The sequence below is a fragment of the Strix aluco genome, chromosome 9, assembly GCF_031877795.1.
Source record: "Strix aluco isolate bStrAlu1 chromosome 9, bStrAlu1.hap1, whole genome shotgun sequence".
Taxonomy (NCBI): domain Eukaryota; kingdom Metazoa; phylum Chordata; class Aves; order Strigiformes; family Strigidae; genus Strix; species Strix aluco.
This window is the reverse complement of record NC_133939.1, coordinates 3,052,009-3,073,092: the sequence shown is the minus strand read 5'-3', so window position 1 is coordinate 3,073,092 and position 21,084 is coordinate 3,052,009. Positions and strand designations below refer to the sequence as shown.

The window sequence follows — 21,084 nt, the reverse complement described above, 5'->3', positions numbered from 1 at the left end:
AATCAGTGTGCTGGGATCAGCTAGATGTTCAAATTATTGAAAGGTTAAAGTATTTGTTTCTTGTGATACTCGAAATGCTTCAGGGCCTTATTAAAAGCCTACCCACACCTGTCTTTGACAGCATCACAACCTAGAGCACCACCAGTGAGCCAGTGCTGTGCTCTAAGTTTTGTTAGTAGCACCCAAGTTAAACTTCCGTGTGAGATGTATAACTTACAGGTGCTTGTACGTGGTGCCTCTTTAGGACAGAAAAAAATACAGTGAAGAGCCTCTGTAAAGTTGCAAGAGGATGACTGAGATGTCCACTGAAAAGCAGAGTACCCTAAGGTCTTGAAGCAAGTGTCTGTGGTATGTGACCTAAAAGTTCGGAATCTGTTTCTGTTGTATACATGTACTTAAATCTTCATTTTCTAGCTTTTAAGTGCTTGACTTCAAAGAACGGTAGCTTTTTGCATGTTGTATGCAAAAATAAGTATTATGTTGCTATGGTCCACATGCCTGTCTTTGCAGAAATGCAAAAACTTGTATGATAATATTTCATTTTACCATTTGAAAGGGACTTAACGATTACTGTAGGTGCACACTGCTGGATGGAAAGTGAACTTCTAATCTTGACAGATGCCACGCACTGTAACAAAACTGAATTGCTGATGATGGCCTGAAAATATTCTGATATATTCCACCTAATTGGAACTGCTGGTTTTAGGATAATTATTTTATTGCCTTGCCCTGTAAAGCCCTTTAGCCTAATGATAGTCTGTGATCGGTGCTTATTTAGACAGGCTTTCTAGTGTTGCAGGCGAATTGTTGCTCAAGTCTGGAGAAACGGAGGGATTAAGGCCGGCAGGGCGTTTGGAGGGAGCATGCAGCAACATCTGGCCGCTTGCAAGCTGCAGCAGGTTGTGACAAGTTACTCGCATCGCGGAGTTGAGCAATCTGTTTTCATTTTGAAGCTTTTCAGTGTGCTTGGATGCTTGTCCGTCTGATTTACTGAGTACCCGGGTTCATGTCAATATTGTTCTGAGGTTTATGAGAACAAGCTGCGTTTGGGGTTCCTCTGCCCTTTTCCATTCTATTACCTCACTTTTAATTTGCAAAGTTCAAAAAGTGTGTGGATAGATGTTTCTTTGGAGATGTGTGTAGTCGTATAAACCCACTGCAATATTTGTAATGCTTGCAAACCAGCACGAGAGTACTCTTCTAGAAATTTGAAATAACCTGTGGAAGGCCATTGGGAGCGATGCTGGTGGAGGCAGCTTCTGGCCTGGGTTAGGATTGCTTTGAAATAATTGATTCTGTGTGACTGCCATTAAGAGGAAAGTCTGGGAAATGGTTAAGTCCTTGTGTGTATTGATCTGCTCTGCATTGCTGAGATGGGTGGTTGATTTCTGCGGCCTGCTTTATCACACCAGCTTATGTGTTGGGATTTAAAAATGCTGAGGGCTCGCTCTGAATCCTACCGGGAGAAGACAATTTGCTTCTGCAGATGGGCAGTTCAGGAGCGACTGCATGGGCAGCAGGCAGCTTGGCTTCCTCGTGCGACGCTCCGTCTGCGCTCGGCGCTGGGAGGAAACGGCCATTTCAGCTCCCGAGAGGCCAAGGTCTGTCTAGTGATAAATGTTTGTGGCTCTTGTAACATTTCTGTGTCAGGAACTTGGAAGAAATCTGACCTCTTGAGACTGAAGGCTAGCCTGAGAGGGGGGGAAAAAAATTTCCCACAGCTGCATTCCTCACTGCTGTGATTTTACACCTGTGTTCTGTTTGGCAGCATCTTATTTATCACTATTGATTGTTTGGCCTCTTTGAGTACATGCTTTCTTTCTCCCTCCCGTGCATGGACAGAATGGGAACAAGAGAGAGGAAATGGAGGCAAAGCGTTCCCTGCATGCATGAGAAAAGCCAGCAAGAAAGGATCGCAGTACTGGGAGGAAGGCAGGGACTGATACTGCTGCTAAACACCACCTGGGCAGAGGGAAATACAAGAGATAAGGATCATGCTCACAGGCATAAAAAATCTCCGGGTGGCATTTTCCTGAGTGTGGGAGCTGTGGAGGCAGCTACACTGTACACTCTGGTGTGTGGGTACTTTAACAGATGACGTATTTGGGGAAGACTTGTGTTTTCTGCTATTCAGAGTTGTGTTTGGATACTGGAAAAGCTGAATTCATGAGACCAATTCCAAATGTATCTTGGTTCGCAGTTCTGAGCGCTAGTGAAATGGGATTGCTTGATGACTAATTCCTACCTGAAACTGTCCAGACTGAAATACCACTGAGGCACCTACTTTTCTTGCAGTGGAAGATCTTTAGTTAGAGGCTCTTCCTTTAGTAACTTAGTGTGCACGATTAAAATCGTTCTTGAGGTCTCAACTGTGAAAGCAGGGAGTGCGTTAAGGGTGAAACGCATTTAATGAGTTGTGCCTGATGAATTGATTTTTTTCCTCCTCCTCCCCCCCCCCCCCCCCCCCCGAATGGCAGCAGCACCAGCAGATCCCATGTAAGAATGAATGCTAACGCTCTCTGAAAATGCCTTGTGGCAGTACAAAGGGCGCGATGGTAGAGGCTTCAAACGCATTATTTCTCTTCCATCTCTGCCTTTGTCCTTCTTTCAAGCGGATAACTCACATATTTGCACTGACTGCTTTGGAGATCTGGGAGCAGAGGTAACAGCATGAAACTAATGTGATGCTTTAGAATTTCGCTGCCACTTACTGGGTGTTGAATAGCCGTAATTAAATTAACTAGTATATTGATTTCACCATGCTGCTTGGGAAAGATGAGAGCAGTAAGGTAAGCATTGGAGCTGCTGCTTAGTAGGCTTGAAAAGCTGCAGCCTCTCAGAATACATAATGCCAGCGGTACCAGTGAAGCTGAGCAGGTTGACAAAGATGGTTATTCCCTCAAAACTGTTTTTAGCATTTATGAAGTTAGTTGATGACCGTGTAGAGTAATTCCTAAAAAAAGAAAATACTAAACTCCGTGGCTTTCCTGAGTGCAGAGATTGCCACAGAAGCGAATAGACCTGTTTTAGTTTGTGTTGAGCTCGGCTTTGCCTTAAACAATTAGTGTCACTGTGATGGAAGTCTTGCAGAGCATCTCAGCAGATGTGAAGGGTGTGTTATCCCTTCAGCAGTCCCATCAGTCACAGAACTAGAAGCATGAGTTTTGAGGCCAAGAGCTCTGATGCATTGAGGGAGGGGTGTGTATGGTGTTTTAAATTTTTTTTAATCTGTACTCTGTTGGGTACTTTTTACTGAAATAGTCATGGCCACTGTTCTAAAGTTGACATGCTCTTGTACCTTAATAGTCTTGCCTACAGGGATAACTGAATCAACATGTGGGTGCGTTACTAAGAAAAAAAAAAAAGGTGACCTAACTTCTGTGGGTAGGTGACACAGATACTGCAAATGCATGTTATTCACAAGTCCAAATGACGTCTGACATACCTTTGTTAGGTGGTTGAGTTTTGACTGGGAAGATTACAACAGTATCAGAAGAGCTGATTTTTGCTTCCTCAGCCATATTTCCTTGTGCTTAGGCTGGTTGTATGAAAACAGCAGAATTTTTCCAGCATGTATTTGGAGAACCTGTTGCCAAAAAAGGAAAACTTAGGATTTAAAGTCAGTGTTTCAGATTTATGGTGCACTTTTAACGAAAGGAAAATGGAACGGGAAAAAAATGATATCTTTCTTCAACAAGGTAGATTAGATTGTCCAGTGCTGGGAGAATCCTGTGTGTTGATGGGTTAGGTTGCACAGACCTGGGAGGTGGATGGTGGTGAAGGGATATTGAGGCTTGAGGTTCATACTCTTTCATGTGGATGTTCGCTCTGGAGTGGAAGCTACTGGTCTGGCCAGAGGGCTGGCCCAGATGAGCTGCTCAGGAGTGGAGGCATCATTCTCTGGAGCATGTAAACCTCTGAACAAATAGCATATTTATATAAAGATAATAACTTGTTTAACTGTATAACTCTTCTCAATTAATTTATTTCAGTGGCTGTGAGTCAGGAGCAGGAGTGGCTTGCTGTGTGAGGGCTGTGGTAGTTTGACGTCCCACTGCAGATTTCTCAGCTGCTTATGAAGAAACTCTTGCAAATTACAGACTAGTGTACTAAGAAAACAGGCACTAATTTCAGTCATTTCTGTACACAGACAGGAATCTGCCAGAGGGTTGGGTAGGCGGCTGGGAGTCAATTATGTCAGCTATCGTTACCAGATTGTTCTTAATGGAATACTACTTTTTGCAATATGAATATTAGCCCTAGTCTAATAACAATCTCCTCTAACTCTTACATTGCACGTTCATTTTCTGTTTCTTGATTTTAGACAAAAATTTTGCCAGAACTGTTATGATGATTTGAACTAAGTAAGTAATGAAGTGTAACCCTTGCTTCATAAGAATAAAATCTAATTTTTCCCATGCTGATAGAGGCAAGTTTCTTTTGTACATTGTGCTCAAAAAGGAAAAAAAAAAAAAAGAGTTTAAGCTAGACTGCATTTGCACAAGGACATTTGAAAAGAAGTGTTTTGTTAGGCTGCTAGACTGACATGATCCAATTTTGTCATGAACACAAGGGCTGCCTAGCATCTTTTGCATTTGGGAATGAAAATTGGCCTCTCCCTTTCTGAGCTTCTTCAGATGTTTTGTTATGTTAAACAGTGCAAAGAATGACAGATTTTCTCTCTGGTGCTGCTTAAATTTACCTTTTTGTTTGTGTTCAACTTTAATTTATTCCCTAAAGTTTGCACCCAAGGGTGGGAAGTACAAAGATGTGGAAGTTAATAATGAGATTTAGGGGTTGCCTGGGTAAAAGGCTGGTGGTTTTGCCTTGAAATCAAAGCAAAGCATTGGTCTTACTGTTTTCATGTGAGCTGGTGTAGGTTAGTCAAGTCCAAGCAATGAGAAACTAGATCCTTTAGTGTTGTGCATTGTCTGCATATGGACTTATTTAAGGAGGCTTGCCAAAGCAAAACTGCAGCCGATGTTTTAAAACTGTTTATCGTTGATTGCCAATATACTGCTTAAACCAATAGAAGCATTGCTGAAAAGCTTCTTTTCCTCCTCTGCCGTTTGTGTAACCCAACAGTTTTTTTGGTATTTCTTTGTGAGGTTCTCCACCCCTTTCTTTGTTTGACTGTTTTGCCTAGAAAATGATTATTGAAGAACTGGCTGTTTTCTCCAGCTCTTCATAATGAGTCTGTGTTTTTCTTCTAGAGCCACCTGTTTTCTCCTTTTATCATTCCATATGACATAAAACATTCCATACCAATTTGGTTTTGTTCCAGGATGCTGGTGTATTTGCCCTACTTAAAGCGCAAGGTGCAAAAGTGTTCAACACCTTAGGAGGAACCGACATCTTGCAGAATTACATTTCCCCACCAGTCAGTAGGTTTTAGTGTAGTAGTTTAGTAGTTTACTAAGCATTCTCAAAATCTGAAACAATTGGGAAAATGAACCTTGTTTCTATATTCTTTTCCTTGGCAACTTGCTACATAGGTTCATTACGCTGCTACTTTGTTTGAAAGAGATTTATACATATAAAAAAAAAAATTAGGTCACTGGTTTAAGCTGTGTATTGACAGTGACTCGCTTAATTTGAAAACATCTTTTGAAGCTACCTATGCCCAAAGCATGCTTTGAAAAACAGCCTGGACTATCTGGATAAGGTAACAGTACTCTTTACCAGCTCCATCTAAGTTAGTGCTGCTACAGTCTTGCCCTCCATATGGGGTGCTCCTGAGCATCCTCCCTAATTCAGGGAGTTAAACTGACTGAGGAGTGTTCCCCCACTTTTTTTTTTTTCCTCCCTGCATAGTGCCAGCTTGACTCTTGAACTTGCTGTAGGTTTAAATAAGGAACATTGCAAGGCAGGTGTAAGTATGCATGTCTGAAGGAAAAAGGGGAAATGCAGAATTAAAGCAATTCTGAGTTAGAATTAAACTGTCATGGTAATGGAGCCTAAGGTGTTTTCTGCAAACTCTTTAACCATTTTTAATGTCTACTTCAGCGAGAGTTAATAATAGCACTTAATCAGTCTGGAAATCTGAGCAGTGAGGAGACACGATTTCACTGTGTGTGAAAAGGTATGTAGATAACAAGGAGCAATCTGATTGAATAGAGGTAGCTCACAGCCAATACTCAGGGAACATAACTGAACGTGTTTGACATTTGACCAAGGCCAGTCATTGTCCTCTTGATCTGAACTTGTGGGAAGAGAGGTGCTGGACACAATCTGCCCAGCGTGTTTGCAGTGGTATCCTCGTCCTCTGTCTTGAGCAGCACAGGGCTGTTGGAGCCTGTCGGGCTGTGCTGTGGATTTTCTTGGTGAGAATTTAATCTGTGCAACCCATGTGGCGTTGAGAAAAGCATGCCTTATCTTGGCTAAAATCTATTCACTGGAGGATCCTGGAGTCCACCTGCCGTGGAGCTCTTGAGCATGCATGGTGCTGCAGCATTGCCGGGGCAATTTCTGTGGGTATAGGGAAATTTTCTCTTCTCTAAACAGAAGACTCACAAAACAGAGGAAGCCCAGGAACGCGGTGAGCGAAGCGATGGCAGCCTGCATCAAGCATACTCAGATCATGCAACCCATCAGCGAGCTCTGGCTTTCTCCACTGTTGGCCGCAGTGCCTCGCACAATTGCTTACCTGTACGTACCTTTCCAGTGCCGTCCCTCATGGCTGGGACGTGGTGCAGCTCTGGAATTGCTGGTGATCAGCACCGGGGCTCCTTTGTGTCGGGCAGTACACACCTTCCTGCCTGGCTGCCTGCCCGGGACACAGGCAAGGTGCTTTTTTTGACTGACAGGTTCAACTGCAATTTTTTGGTGTGTTTTGTTGGCCTGATTGAGATAAATTATTTTGACAGAGTGCTTCAGGAATTTAGGATTGAGGTGACAGAAGGTAGTGAGGGGATGAAAAATGAGGGGTGGAAGGCTGGGCTGGAAGCAAAACTGTACTGTGGTGGATTGGAGGTAGGGAGATGGGAGCTTGCTTGTTTGGTGTGGACACAGGTTCTTAGCTGTGTATGGCAAACTGAATTTTGTTTGTAGTTCACTGATAGGAAAAGATGTGCTATAGAGGAAATGTTTTAATTGTTGATAAACTTAAAAGGCCAAAATACCATACGGTATTGAAACACTGACATTTCCCAGGTATGTGTTTATCAGTTTCCAGGAGAAGAAAGCCTTTGTCCAAATTCATAGAAGAAAAAAATTAGTGAGAAGCTGTTGGAAGATACTGCCTATTAGTTTAGGAAGTTTGTGATCCACAAGGACTAGAAGCACAGAGGATCTGCTGCTAAAGTGTCACTGTGTATTTACTTTGGTTTTATATTCTTCCCTAGGCATTTTTTGTAGACCCCTGATAGAAACAGGATACTAAGCCAAGCAATCTTCTGCCTTTTTTATGAGTTGAGCTATACTACAAAACCTCTTAAATCATTTTTATATGCCAGTCTTTTAGTTAGAGCATAATTTTTGAAGCAATAAAACTTGACATTCTCATGCTGCTCTTCCATGATGCTGTTGAAATTCATATAATTAGCATCACCTGTTAGTGTTGTAGCTTTGTATGGCAGTACAGGCATTAAAGCATTAGTGGTCTGTATAATCAAATTACTCAGTGTTGTACCACTATTAAAGCGTAAAGATTTGATTGATCTTCTGTAGGGTAATTTGGTTTTGTACACCTTTAGATATTACTGCCCATCATGATATTTGTGCTTGACAGCTTCAATTAGGATTGCCTTTTACATTACTTTTGTAAAGATGGGGTTTTATAGCTGGCAGTTTTATTGCTGTGTACCCATTGGATTTCTATGACCAATTTATCTACAAAGTTTGTATTAAATCAAGGATTATCACCTTGAAAATCTCATGGTGTTGCAAGTTCTGAAATGTTTTTTGTGAACCTCTAATCGCAGATGTGACCATTGATCAGCAAGAGAAGGTTTTCTTTATTTCAAAAGCAGTTTCATTGCTCCAGTTTCATTGTTTTGCCTGCTAATCCTTTTGTTGTCCTAATTTTTTTTAATAACTTGTACTTACTGAGTCTGATTTGAGTACTTTGTTTAGTAAGTTTATGCCCATAAAGCTTCCCATCTTCTTGATCAGACCTAATGGCAAGTGTCTGATAGTTGTGAGCTCTTCTCCACACTCCTGTGTTTTCTAAATCTGAGGTAGATTTCATGTATAAACATGTACATGATAAAATTCTCTGAGCAAGTTATTTTTGAAGTTTGCTGTTTCTTTTATGTGTTTTCAAAGTTTTATTTTGTTTCATGGTGCGTGTGTGTGTGTGCTTCCCCTCCTCCCTGTTTTACTGGTGGATATGCTTTTGCATTTTCCATTTATTAAGTGGAAATACGGACAAATTGGAGAAGAAAGGTTTAACATTTTTTAATATACTGTGTCATCACATTCAGCACTTAAGGCATCACCTGCATCTTTTCCTGTTCAAGATCTTGTTTGAGAGCATTTCTCCCTGGGATTACTTTGTTCTGTTGATTCCTTTCATGTATCCAGTCTCTAGGGTTCTCCCCCTTGCCACCCCCTAGTATCAGTGATTATATACTCTTGGGGTTTGGTGAAGTTTCAGGACCCTAATGAGCCAGCAGGGAGTAAAAGTGGTTAACAGCAACAAGAATGAAGAGGAATGTCTTGGCTGCATTTCTGTATCTTGTGAAAAAAAGGTGGATTAAATCAAGTTCTGGAATAAGAGAACACTTAGCGCTTTGCACTGATCTGTGCCCAGTTTTCTGCACTAAATAGGAGGAATTATTTCCTTCCAGCTAATTCTCCCTTTTTTCAAATGCAGCTTGTCTACACAGTTTATCTTGTATTTTTTTTTTCTTAAAAAACAACTTTCATGATTCCCTAGATTCTTGGAATAACTTCAGGATGCTTAAATGCTGCTGTCTTAGAGTCACAGCCTCTCCAGTTTTCTTGGCTTTCTAGCCATAATAAAAATAACTGCTATTATTTATGTTCCCAATTGTATTGTGAATATTTTAATTGAACTCAGTTCCTGCTGCATAGATCATGCTTGCAGCGTGCACCTGTGGCTGATTTGTCCAGTTGTTCTCTTAGCATGTCAATATATTGCTGAGCCTGGGTAGTGTTTTAACTGGGAACAATGGAGGAAAAGCTGTATGAGACAAGACAAAATGGTACTAATTACAAATACAGGATAGTTTTGTCCTGAGAGTATGGAGCTGGGCTTAATTTTACAGCTGCAGGGAAGGGGGGGGTGACTTGTAGTGCTTACTTTACTGCTAACTGCTAATGACACCCAGGGCAAGCTGTAGGGTCCTACCCTGTACTCAGCGTGACCTTGGAATGTGTGCCGCAAAAGATAATGGCAGCTTCAGTATTTTTAATACCAGAGTATGTGTCTTATTTAGGAAAATGAACCTTAGTGCTCTGTAATCGATAGTTTTGTGGGTCTTTCAATTTTCTAAGTTTATTAAAGGGTAGACATAAAATATTAGTATTGGTGTACAAATGTCATTCCTCCCTCTCACTATGTGCTTTGTGTTATGATCTAATTACCTTGAAGTTAATTCCATCATTCTTATGTGTCTCAGGCTCAAGAAATGATCTATTCCAGGAAGAAATACCTGTAATTAACAAGCTGATAATGCAAAGCAGTTTGTTTTGAGTGTACACAGTTGTAAATAAGAGTAAAACTGGACCTGTGATTCCAAGAAGCAGACAGGTACATTCAGGAGAGTCTGTGATGACTCTTTTGGAGAACTGTATGAAAAGTTGTGTTTTTTTCCACTATATTCCAACTTTTACCTGTTTATTAGGCTGTGGCATCTCTCTGAAATTGGTGCTTTGTGAGAATTTGAAGCACTCTTGTTACTGCTGACATGCACGAGCATTGATCTCCAAACCTGCAATTGGATTTATGGACTTGAGGAAGTATTTGCTTAAGGGGAGTTGGTGGTACTGAGAGTTGTTTGTTCCAGTGTGTTACTGGTGGTCCTGTTCTTCCCCATCTTACTCCTGTCCTCCTCATTGCAGGTCTTGATGCAGAGTTGTCTTATGTGAGGAATGATGTGGTTAATCACTATGCATTGTCCTTCAATCTCTTAATACCCAGCGAGACCAACAATCTTCACTTCAGCTGGCATGCTAAATCCAAGGTAAGCAGTCATAACTTCTGTGTTTAAGTACTTGATACATGATCTATATTGCTCTATGAATACCCATTATTATAATCTAATGGCTTGTTTCTTTGCAAAAACTAGCATATGCTAGGTGCAAAAGAATTATTCATATGATTGCAGGCAATAAGTTGATATGTATCTAAACTGTTCCTTTCTTGTTTTAGAAAGGTTAAGCACTTCTTTTGGAGTATTTTATACTTCTTGCAAGCTACATGTGTGTATATATATACAAGCTACTGACTGTGGAATCTCTTCTGGTGGTTCATTGAACACACAGAAGGGGCAGCCGTGAACTGAAGCCTCTGGAAATCAAATGTAGAGCAATTGTGTTTTAGAGAGTTCTAGAAACATATGTTTGGAGACAAGAAGAACCTATAAAAGTGGCATCTAGTATGTTATTACCTAGCCCTGATTAAATGGAAAGGGATTTTTATTTCACTTAATCACCATGGCTGGAGCATGCAGCAACAGCTGTCGTAAAGATTGCGTATGCTCTTACATTTTGAAGGCTTTCCAGTTACTTAATTTATTTTTGTATATGAAACGATCTGTTTAGTCTCTGCCAGATGTTAGTGTTTTTTAACTTGAGTGATGGTTATTCTTCTGTCCTTAAGTAGGAAAGACTGCAGTAGGAAGAGTAATATTCAACAACTCCACCAGTGCAATTTCTGAAGATTCCTTCTGCCAGTGTTCTTGCCTTTGAGGTGTAACTTCTTAGAGAGATGTGAATTTTGGCCTGCAATGGTATTGGGTAGAGTGCCAGCCAGCCCTTCTACCTGATACCGTATTCCACCTTCACAGGCAGTTCAGTCAATTGCCATTTGAGTAGCACCTTTGAATGAGTTTCCTTGCTACAACTTCAGCCATGAGCTACCTGCATCACTGTCCCTACCCTGAGTTTCCTTGAGCCTGTGTGTGAATTTTGAATAGGAATTTTTGAGTTTGTGTAGCCCTGCTTCCATTACCGTGACTGCACCACTTGGCATCTTCTGTGCTAACTTTATAGGGTGGGTGTAGTGCAGTTTATAGGAACTCAGAAACTGGGTTATGTTTCTACCCTTGGCATCTTTACTGAAAAATAAATTGATTACATAAATGCATCCTATTATGTTTTAGAAAGGGGGGAAAAAAAAAAGAAACTAATGGTGTAAACAAAGTCAAACCAAATTCATTCAGCTGAGCGGGGAGGGATAGGACGAATTTCCAACAGGAGCTTATGACTCAGTTACAATAGGTCCTGTATTTTTTTGAATTAATATTTGCAGAATCACCTTCTGAAGTGGAAACAAAATCTTGACTATAGCTGAATAAACTGTTTGTAAGCAATTTTGGCTGTGTAGTTCATAAAATTGACTAGAGACGGGGGAATTTTTTGAATTCCTATGGTTTTAACAAACTGGCTTTTGAACAAGTAAGTTGAAAAGTATCAAGCAGGTGAGGTTTGTGGTGTTTTTTTTTTTAATACAGAACTTTAAATTCTGCCCCAGATTTTCAAGAATGATTTCAGGAGTGGCTTCTATTTTGGCTTTCTTAACTTGAACTTTCACAGAAGTGTGATATTTAGACTTCATATACAAAACTTTGAATTTGGGCACTTAAAATCACTAGCATTCTTTGAAAATAAGATACAGGTTTCTTAATTTCAAGAAAAAATATGGAAAGTTATGTAGCATTTCTTTTTAGTGCTGTAGAGATTTCTTACGTGTTTTCCATCTCCCGACTGTTGTTACAGGTTGAGTATAAGCTGGGATTTCAGGTAGATAATCCCATGGCTATGGCTATGCCCCAGGCCAACATTTCTCTACAAGGAGAAGTTCCTCGAACACTTTCAGGTAAACTCCCCTCCCGCTGAAAGTGCACAGCTAGTGCTGATACTAAGAACGCTTTCTGGTGGTATTTTGTTTTTTTCCAAAATGTGTGTAGTGTTGTGTAAGAGTGCAATTTTTCTCTATTAAACATATTATCTTTACAGGCTTTCTGCAACAGTTATGACGTTGCTAAAAGGGTATTATAGACTGAGACTATTAGTCTGAGAGTAATATTATTTTCCCCTTGTTTAGTGGAGGATAGAGGAAAGGAAACATGACATTTTTTATGTATATATACACACACAAGGTTCCCATTCTCTTTCAACAATAATAATTAACAAATTGCATGGATTTTAAAATCCACGCCTTTTAATTTCTCTAGCCTACAGAGATGACATTTCAAGATGTGTGGGAGTTGTTAATACACTAAAGTGTTTATGGTAAGCTTAAAACTGTGAAAACTATTTTGAATATATACTAGCTCCTCCATAGAATTTATACTAGAAACAATTGCATTTGTTTAGGAAATGTGCAAATGATCATCATTCATGCTTGTTCAAGTATGGTTCCTCACTGTCTTGTGCTCTGTAACTCAAGGAGCAATAAAATATATATGATGCTTTGGTTGTGTACCACTTTTGTGAAAGCAGACACTGGTGAATTAGACTTGTTGTGTCTGCTCTGATGGCATAAATACTACTGGTATATAAACTAGAAAGTAAATACTGTCATATTAGTTTAAGCTTTGATTCCAGTCAGATTTGCAGAGACCAAAATATTTAAACTTAATGGTTGTGAAAAAAGCAAACCTTCATAGCATTTGAAAAAGCAATGAGAAAAACTAAATTTTCTGGGTTTCTGTGATAATGGAGGTTTCTCTTGTGACAGCACTTTAACTCCAAAGCTAATGGATGGCTAATGGTCATTTATCCACAAATACAGTTTTAGTAATCTGTAAACTTTTAATATAATTCACATAATTTAAAAGCTAGGCCCTTTAATGCTTTAAATTACAAGGCATGAAGACTAAAATAGCATTTCTTAATAGCAAGTTCTCTAAAAATGTACTTTATTTAAACATTATTTAAAAAGACCCTTATCGTTTAACTGTTGTTTCGCTACAACATCTGAAAAGTGCTCAAACTTAATTGTAATGTAATTGTATTTGTCCGTTTGCAGTGTTTCGTGTTGAACTCTCCTGCACTGGCAGACTCGACTCTGAGGTCACAATACTAATGCAGCTCAACTTGACAATAAATTCATCGAAAAACATCACAGTTTTAAATTTCAAACGAAGGAAAATGTGCTACAAAAGTAAGACCTTAAGTTTCAATTATTAAAAAGCTCTTAGTGTTAAACGTATGATAGGAAAAAAAGAGTGGGAAGGTATATGATCCAGGACATGAGTAACAGTTCCCAAGAGTGAATGTTAGAGAGGACAGGAAGAAACCAGGTAAAATTTTGCTTTTCAGGGATGAATGGGGACCTTTGGTAAAAGCAGAAGCTGAAGGATGAACAAATTCCCCTAGTGTTCTGCTGCATTGACTGACATCTTTACGTAAATAGCAAAAGCATTTTCTCTGTGCTTGGAAGGAAGAAACTAGTTTCCTCAAAACTGCAGCACTCTAAATATGCAAATTGTTCCAAGAATTGCCAACAAAATATACTTAGTTTACAAATTGTGATAAACTTAAAACTGGCTATTTAGTGAGTGTAAGCAGGTGTTAGTCTTTCAGACACGGAGTACTGAATGATCTTGGTAGATAATGCAAACTTCAGAAATCCCAGATCGACTCTTCTGTGTTTTGACTCGGGGATCTGCAAGCACAATTTATTCTTGGATTGTTCCTATCTCCTATTGCTGCTTCCTAGAAGTATTTTCACAGGCATCAGGAGAAAATTATGCCCAAGAACTGTACCCTCCTTAAAAAATGGCTGTGGTGTCCTGTTCTCAGGCAGCGTTTGAGGATGGCCACCTCTTTATTTACGTGCTCCTCCTGAATCTTCAGTTTATTTGGAGCCTTTGAGGACAGCGGCTGGCTTTTCAGGGGGGAGTTTGTCACTCCTCTTGGGTATGAATGTCTAAGGATGAACTTCTGGAAGGTGTGGGTGAAAGAGCTAGTGTGGCTGCTTGGTACCTAATGTTGTGATACTTGTGTTCCTTGCATTGATGTTATGGGAAGATCATTCTTAATTCGAAGTGTGTTCTTTCTAGTGAAAATGGAGGTCTGATAATGTTGACGTTTTTACCTTTATTTTATGTTTTCCTAGGTACTTTTTCAAATGTTCTGAGTTGGGGGAAGTCAGCGCTGCTTATGCATTCATAGCTCATTGAGCTGCTGAATGTGCAGAGGAGGTTTCCATAGGCACCACATAGTTATCTGGGTGTGTGAGAGAGAGCCACTTCCTAAATTATGCAGAAGTGATTCTAACAAAGGTCATGTTTCTGTGGGTTCATAAAAATGTCAATGACTTTTTTTTTTTTGGATGTGTGTTGCTTGGTATAGAGCATCCGGGGATTTCTGGTTTAATTTAGTGCATAAGTTAAAACTATGCAGGAACTTGCAAGTGGTTTTGCTCAAGGCATTTGTAATAGTTCCTCCTAAAGTCTAAAAAGAAAAAAGAAATCTCAGATTTTTCCCTTCCCATCTCCTGGATTACTTTTTGACAAGTTTATCAGGCTGAACTGGCTTACCAAGGAGTCAGAATGAGTTGTGCTGGGGAGGAAGCAGCTCATCACAGCTGGGAGAAGGAAGGGGGATGTGCCAGTGGGACTGTGCCTTTGCAGCCACAGAAATCCATTATATTGCTTCAGCTGCACGAGTCCTCAGTGAGCTTCGTCTGAAGCTATCTCCACAGCCTGTTCCCATGGTTTAGTGACCAGACTCATAGTAAGCTTAGTGATGATTTATCCCCTTTCTAAAAGACTACTTTCACACACGAGCCTGAGTATTGTCATTGCACCTTTTGTTCCATATTTATGAGTATTTAAATAGGTGTTACCTTTTTCATTCTTCAGTTTTAAAACACTTATGACTGTAGCATCAGCTGAGAAGGTACAGTGCTTATGGCTGCATCTCTAACTTCTTCCTAGGCTGAGTAGCATTAGACTGGAGCCAGAATTTCTTCCAAAAGTTCAGGGTAGTATTGATTGAACATTCAAGAAATTATTTTCTATCCTGTAGTAACCGATTCTGTGAGGTCTTTGTTTAGTGTCTTAGCATACAGTCTCATACTCTGCACCTCCTCTTTCTACTGTCTGCTGCTTTGGACTCTGGTGGAGAAACCAGAGGGCTTTTTGAGGTAGGTAGATTCAGTGGGTTCAAGCACGGCCTCAACAGATGTATATCAGTGGTGAAATATCTGACCCATGTGTCTTAAGCGTGATTCTTACTATACAGTGGTAAGGTATTTAAAATGGCAATTGAGAGATAACTATAGTCCTTGAGTCAGCTCACCTATTCAGAAAAGCAGATTTGTTTTTCCACAAACGGAACAGTTGACTTCCTGTGAAGGGCTACAATAATAAATATATACCAAACCTAATGGTTTTCTCTCATTTGTTTAGAGCTTGAACCAGAAGTAAAATCTCCAACATCTGATAAAAATAGCAGCAAGGCTATCTGTAAGTAGTTCTGAGTGTACAACTTACTTCAGGTGTAAAAAATGAAAAACTTGTGATGTTCTTTCTGTTTCCACAGCTTTCCCTATGAAAACACTCCCCATGTAGTCTACTATACCCAGTATTTTAGTGGGGCTTTTTGTAATTAATTATTTTAACTGGGAATATATACTAGAGAAAAGGAAAAAAAAAAAAAAAACCTAGTCCAAGTCTCCTAACAACTTTTTTTTAATCACATCTTAGGGGCTCTGGTTTTTGTACATGACTCTGGTCTATTTTCTTGACTTCAGGACCTGTCTGGTTTGATGTTTTAACTTGTCAGTATCGAATGAATAGAATGAGGTAGTTTTTCTTACTCCTATTCTGGCTAGAAATATCATCGACTGACTGTGCTCAGCCTTTGCAGTACCCAGAATGTAAACGTTTCTTCCAAAATGCTTTTGGAAAGCAGTGGAGCGCATTCCTCAGTTTTCTCTCTACCACCTGCTGTCTCTTCCGGGGCAATTGTTCTCCATGATGTATGATTTAAAACTGGAGATTGGCTAGGGCTACTGCCTCTTCCTGCCTCCAGTCCCTCTGCCCATGTTGCTGCTTAGCATCGGCTGAAGGCCAGCCCAGCAGACAGCCCTCTGCTGCAGAATTTTGCTCTAAAACTCACTGCAGTTGAGATTCTTTTGAGGAAGAGGATTAACTGCCCCGTTAACACTGCTGGCGTTAAGATTCAGGTCAGGGGGGCCATAATCCATCACACCCTAAAATCAGGAGGAGAAGCTGAAGTTGTGTGCTCTGGCACTTTCAGTCAGTAAGCACCACCATCATACTGCACCTAGGTGTTAGCCTCATTTTATTTGCTGTATCGGTATGTCCAATGATACATAAATGGTATATAAATGATATATAAATATCATTTATTGGTGACTCCTGCTCTTCCAGCCCCACCTAGCAAGTCTCTGCCACTTACTGCGTTGGGGCTCCACGGGAGCCATGGAGGAGGGTTGTGTGAGGTAGAAACAGCAGGACCAGCTAGACCATTTTAGGAGGTTCCTGACTAGCTTTTATCCTTCATTAGGAACCATCCTTTTGTCCCAGTAAATAAGTGGAGGCATTGAGTGGCTTCCTGGGCCCTGCCCTGCTTTGCTGCAGCAGGAACTGTGATGCCCACTCTTGTGTGGTTACCATGGTCTGCTGCTGCAGGCTGGCTCCTGCTCCCTGCTGCTGCTGGGCCTGGGTGACAGGGCACTGGGGGCAAGGCTGGGGACAGCAGACTGCCCTGCTGACAGGTCAGCCTGCTGGGAACTAACAAAGTGTCACTTGTTGTGGGGTTTGTTCGTTTTTTTCTTTGTTTTCAGTTTGGGTTTTTTTTTGAGAGAGGTTCAGTAACTTTTCACCTTTCTGTTTCAGTCGATCCTGTAAATGCAGCTCCCACCACTTCTACCCGTGTGTTTTATATCAGTGTAGGCGTGTGCTGTGCTGTTATATTCCTGGTGGCAATAATATTAGCTGTCTTGCATCTCCACAGCATGAAAAGGATAGAGTTGGATGACAGGTATGTATTCAAGCTCTACAGGTGCGTTTTTGTGACATGTTTACTCAGATTTGTGGGAGTTCTGGTCTTAAAACAAGCACTCTGTAGTAGCTTGCAATTTGTGCTCTTGATGTCAAGCTGTAGCAATTACTACCTGTGTAGAGTTGTGGTAAGTGCTGTACTGCAGAAAGGCAGCAGTTGCAGGTGCTCTGCTGTTTATGGGGTGGGATGGTTGTGGCTGTTGGGTTTTTGCCAGAATAGTTGTGCGGAGGACGCAACGGGGAAACATGGACAGAGTCAGATCTATAGGGATTGTCAGGATTGGAGAAAAATTTGATAGATACCTGGGCACACTGAAAATACTTGTTTTTTACTGACTTCTACAGGAGATTGAATTTCAGTTTTCTCTATTTTGATTGATTTGCCAGTATTCACTTTGGCCTTAGGGTAAAGTTTGGGGATTACAACTGGTTGGATATAAAGCTGAAAACGTAGCGCGCTCCCAAATGTATTTTCAATCCAGAAAAGCCGAACTGGCACATGTGTGCGAAAAGTTCTTGTAATGTGAACCCAAGGGCAATACAGTCAGCTGAGTGGGGATTAAACACTGAGGTGGAAGGGAGGCTGAAAAAGCAGGTGGACTGAGGCTCTGCTGAGGCTGTGAACAAGCTGCATCAGATGCAACTGTCCAGAAGCAGGCGGTTTTGAAACTGAATACTTTGGAAAACAGTTGGGCCTGTGGGTGGTCACCCCTGCTGAAAGGGTATCTTGAACTGTTTCTGTTCCTGCCTGCACTCTCAGAGTAGCTCTATGTCTTCATCTTTCTCTCTATCCATTCATCTTTGTTTTTCTTCCTGCCACTTACCTCTGGTGTCCCCAGACCACTTGATTTTTGGGGGTGTGTCAGTGTAGTAAGTAGTAAAGGTTTCTGAAGGCCTGATTATCTAACCAAATAACTTGTCAGCTTTCCTCAATTCATTTGTGCCTAATGGTCTACTGAGAGTTTTAACCAATAGCAGGTGTTAAAGGATGTGCAGCTTGTTTTAATTCAGAAGGGAAAAGTATTTCATTTTATAGAATGTGAAAGCGGTGTCATCTATGAGTTTTTTGAGAGTGTCTCAGCCTAGCAGTGTGATTAAATGTCCTTTCATCCACTCCATTGTATTTGATTTCTGTGGAGATACAAGCTAAAAATTCATCTAATGTTAATACTCTGTAATTTGCAGGCATTAAAGAATTTGCTCTAAATCAGTATATGGCCGCCTGATAAATTTCTGCGAAGTTTGTGCAGATAGTGGGATTTAGTTCTTCAGAGAGCCATGTGTTTTTTGAGCCCAAAGGTGCCTGACCTGACCAAACCTTGGATGGGCTCCTGGGTAAGAGCTGTGGTCAACTAGTGTCATAGCAAAGATGTAACAGAGGCAAAATGTGTCTGAAATTGAGGATCTGCAGAGTTTTGTTTTCAGAATGGGCACTGTGCATAGGAGCCAGCAAAGAGACTGCGAGGTGATGTTTCAGTGCTCGGTGGAGAAACCGGTTCAGTGTTATAATTTAGCCTCAGTGTTACTATGCACTAGCATTACATATGATTGGTGACTGTTTAATGTAGCAACTAGTCAAGGAACTCATGAGAGAAGAAACAAATCCTCATTTTGTTTTGAATAACAAGCCCAAAACATTGCTCTAAAGGGGTTCTGAATTGAAGATAATGTCATTAGGGTTAACGACCTCCCAGGAGCAACAGAGGCTGAAAAACCCACTGCTGTTGTTCTTAAATTCAAAAACCAGAACTAAATAAAAATGAGGAATGTTGTTAAATAGAAGCGAAAACCAGGCAGCTGAGTTTACAGGCTGCACGTGGACTGTTTAAGAACATTGTATTGAAAGTTCAGAGCAAATGCTTGCCTACCTCCTATCGAAGGCACTTGAAAAAGTGCCAGAGAAAGTTGGCATGGCTTAACAGCAGGATAATGGAGGTTATTAAAAGCAAGGAGGCATCGTTCAAAAAGCTGACATAGTATGCAAGTGAGAAAACTAAGAAAGCCCATAAACCTGAGCAAGTTAAACCTAAAAAACAGAATGAAGCTAACCAGAAAGGTAGTTTTTCAAACTTGCAACAGGCATAAAATGAATAATTCCTTTTTCAAACTTGCCTGCAGCAGGAAGCCAGCCAAAGAAATCTGTAGGGCTAGTAGGTGATCAGGTTACAAAAGGAGTTTCCAGCCATAGCAGGAAAACAAAATGCAAGGGCTGCATCAGTGTTTAATTCAGTGACCACGCCAGGATGCTTCTTCCCAGGGAACTCGCTGGAGAGTGGATCATAATGAAGCAGCTTGTAGACGCAATAGTGCGAACAGTTAAAATACACAGTAATAATAAGCAGTAATAAGTTGCCAGCACCAGAGAATATTCATTCAGAAACTCTCAAGGAAGTTAAAGTGGAGTAGCTAGACTACCAACTGTGGCTTTTAACCTCATGCTAAAAACTGTGCTGGAACCCTATACCTGAAAGGCAGTGAATGTGGGAATAACTTAAAAAAAGGGTTTCCAGAGAGAGATTGAAGGCAGCTATAAATCAGTAAGCCTGATGTTTTTATTGTGAGAATTAGTAGATTCTGTTGTAAAGAAAAAATTCAGCGTGTGCATCTCTGATTACGGTATGATGAGGAATAGTTGACTTGGCTTTCTTTTTTTTAAAGAAAGTCTTAGTTCAAAGCTAACAGTGGTCCTTGAGAGCATCACCAAGCGTGTCTGAAAATCCTACCAGGATGGCTAGCACTGCTTGGTCAGTGCTCAATAGCAGCCCAAGAAGTAAATGGGATGTTGATTATTCAGCAAGGCACAGGGTTATATCCAAAAGCAATTTGGTCTCCCGATACAGTCAGCAGAAGTGGAGAAGCTTTTAAGTTTCAAAAAAGCAGGGGGGTGTTTGGTGTGTTTGGAAGGGGGATCAAAAAAACCTTCTTCCGGCCCTGCCATCTGAACTAGTAATGTAGCTGTGGTTTGCCTGTCTCTTGAATACTATGTTCAGCTATGGTCCTTCTACCCAAAAAATATCCCAAAAGCACATTGTAGGTGGCTCTGGAAGGGGCAACAAGTATCGTTAGGGAGAGGAATGACAAAGTTAGACTAGGGCAGTTGGGTCTGTAAAAGAGAGCAGAGATGGGTACAGTGATACAGGACATACAACCATTTGCAACCGTGAAGTAGGGAATCTCCAGCACAGGTAAAGGGCAGCAGATAGAGCTAGCAGCTGGCATGCCCAGAGCAAACAAGATGAGATCCCTCTGGCTGAAAAAGCTAGTTAAGTTTTGCAGGGTGTTACAGGTGCCTCTCTGTTTGTCTCGGGCTGCTTACTGCTTTCAAACTCTTGGTACCATGAAAGAAATACATGCAAGTCATCTCTGGAATATAATAGGTTTTTTTGTTTCTGGTATGATGGGGTGCTTTTTGCAACACACGTTTTGTCACCTTGATTTTTTGAAAGTGGGAAAAAAAAAGTACTGGAGAACAGAGCAAATCCTGCAAAACAAATAGGAGGTTGTTCACACTTAAAGGACAGAAGTGCTAAGATTTTTCTGAGTTACCTAAAATACATTTTAATGGGTGAGAGACTTTAAAAATGCCATTCTTTTAAAGTCTAGCTTGCAAAATCTTCTGGTTTTAACTTTGATAAGTTAATTTTGAATTTATTACTGTGGCAAGTAGTCATGTTCATGTCCATTTTGTTTTAAAACAGCATTAGTGACAGCAGTAGCTCACAAGGTTTATCCCAACCTTCCACACAGACGACACAGTACTTGCGAGCTGACACGCCAAACAATGCAACGCCAGTAACCAGTAAGTGTTAATCTAATTACAGACCCTTGCAACAGACCCTCTTGGACACAGCTGGAGTATTTGGTGATAGGGGTCACACCAATTTAGTATCAAGTACAAGAGAAGAGCATGAATACT

The 21,084-nt window shown here is 40.6% G+C and overlaps 1 protein-coding gene across 1 annotated transcript in view; it reads left to right on the top strand.

Annotated features, from left to right (window-relative positions):
• The window catches only part of RYK (receptor like tyrosine kinase), a 62,264-nt gene that overhangs the window by 5,554 nt on the left and 35,626 nt on the right, over window positions 1-21,084 (top strand). Inside the window, exons 2-7 of the mRNA XM_074833427.1 lie at window positions 10,027-10,148; window positions 11,905-12,004; window positions 13,160-13,294; window positions 15,549-15,605; window positions 17,004-17,148; window positions 20,867-20,967. Of these exons, the coding sequence (XP_074689528.1) occupies window positions 10,027-10,148; window positions 11,905-12,004; window positions 13,160-13,294; window positions 15,549-15,605; window positions 17,004-17,148; window positions 20,867-20,967 (660 nt within the window). The remainder of the gene's footprint in view (window positions 1-10,026; window positions 10,149-11,904; window positions 12,005-13,159; window positions 13,295-15,548; window positions 15,606-17,003; window positions 17,149-20,866; window positions 20,968-21,084) is intronic.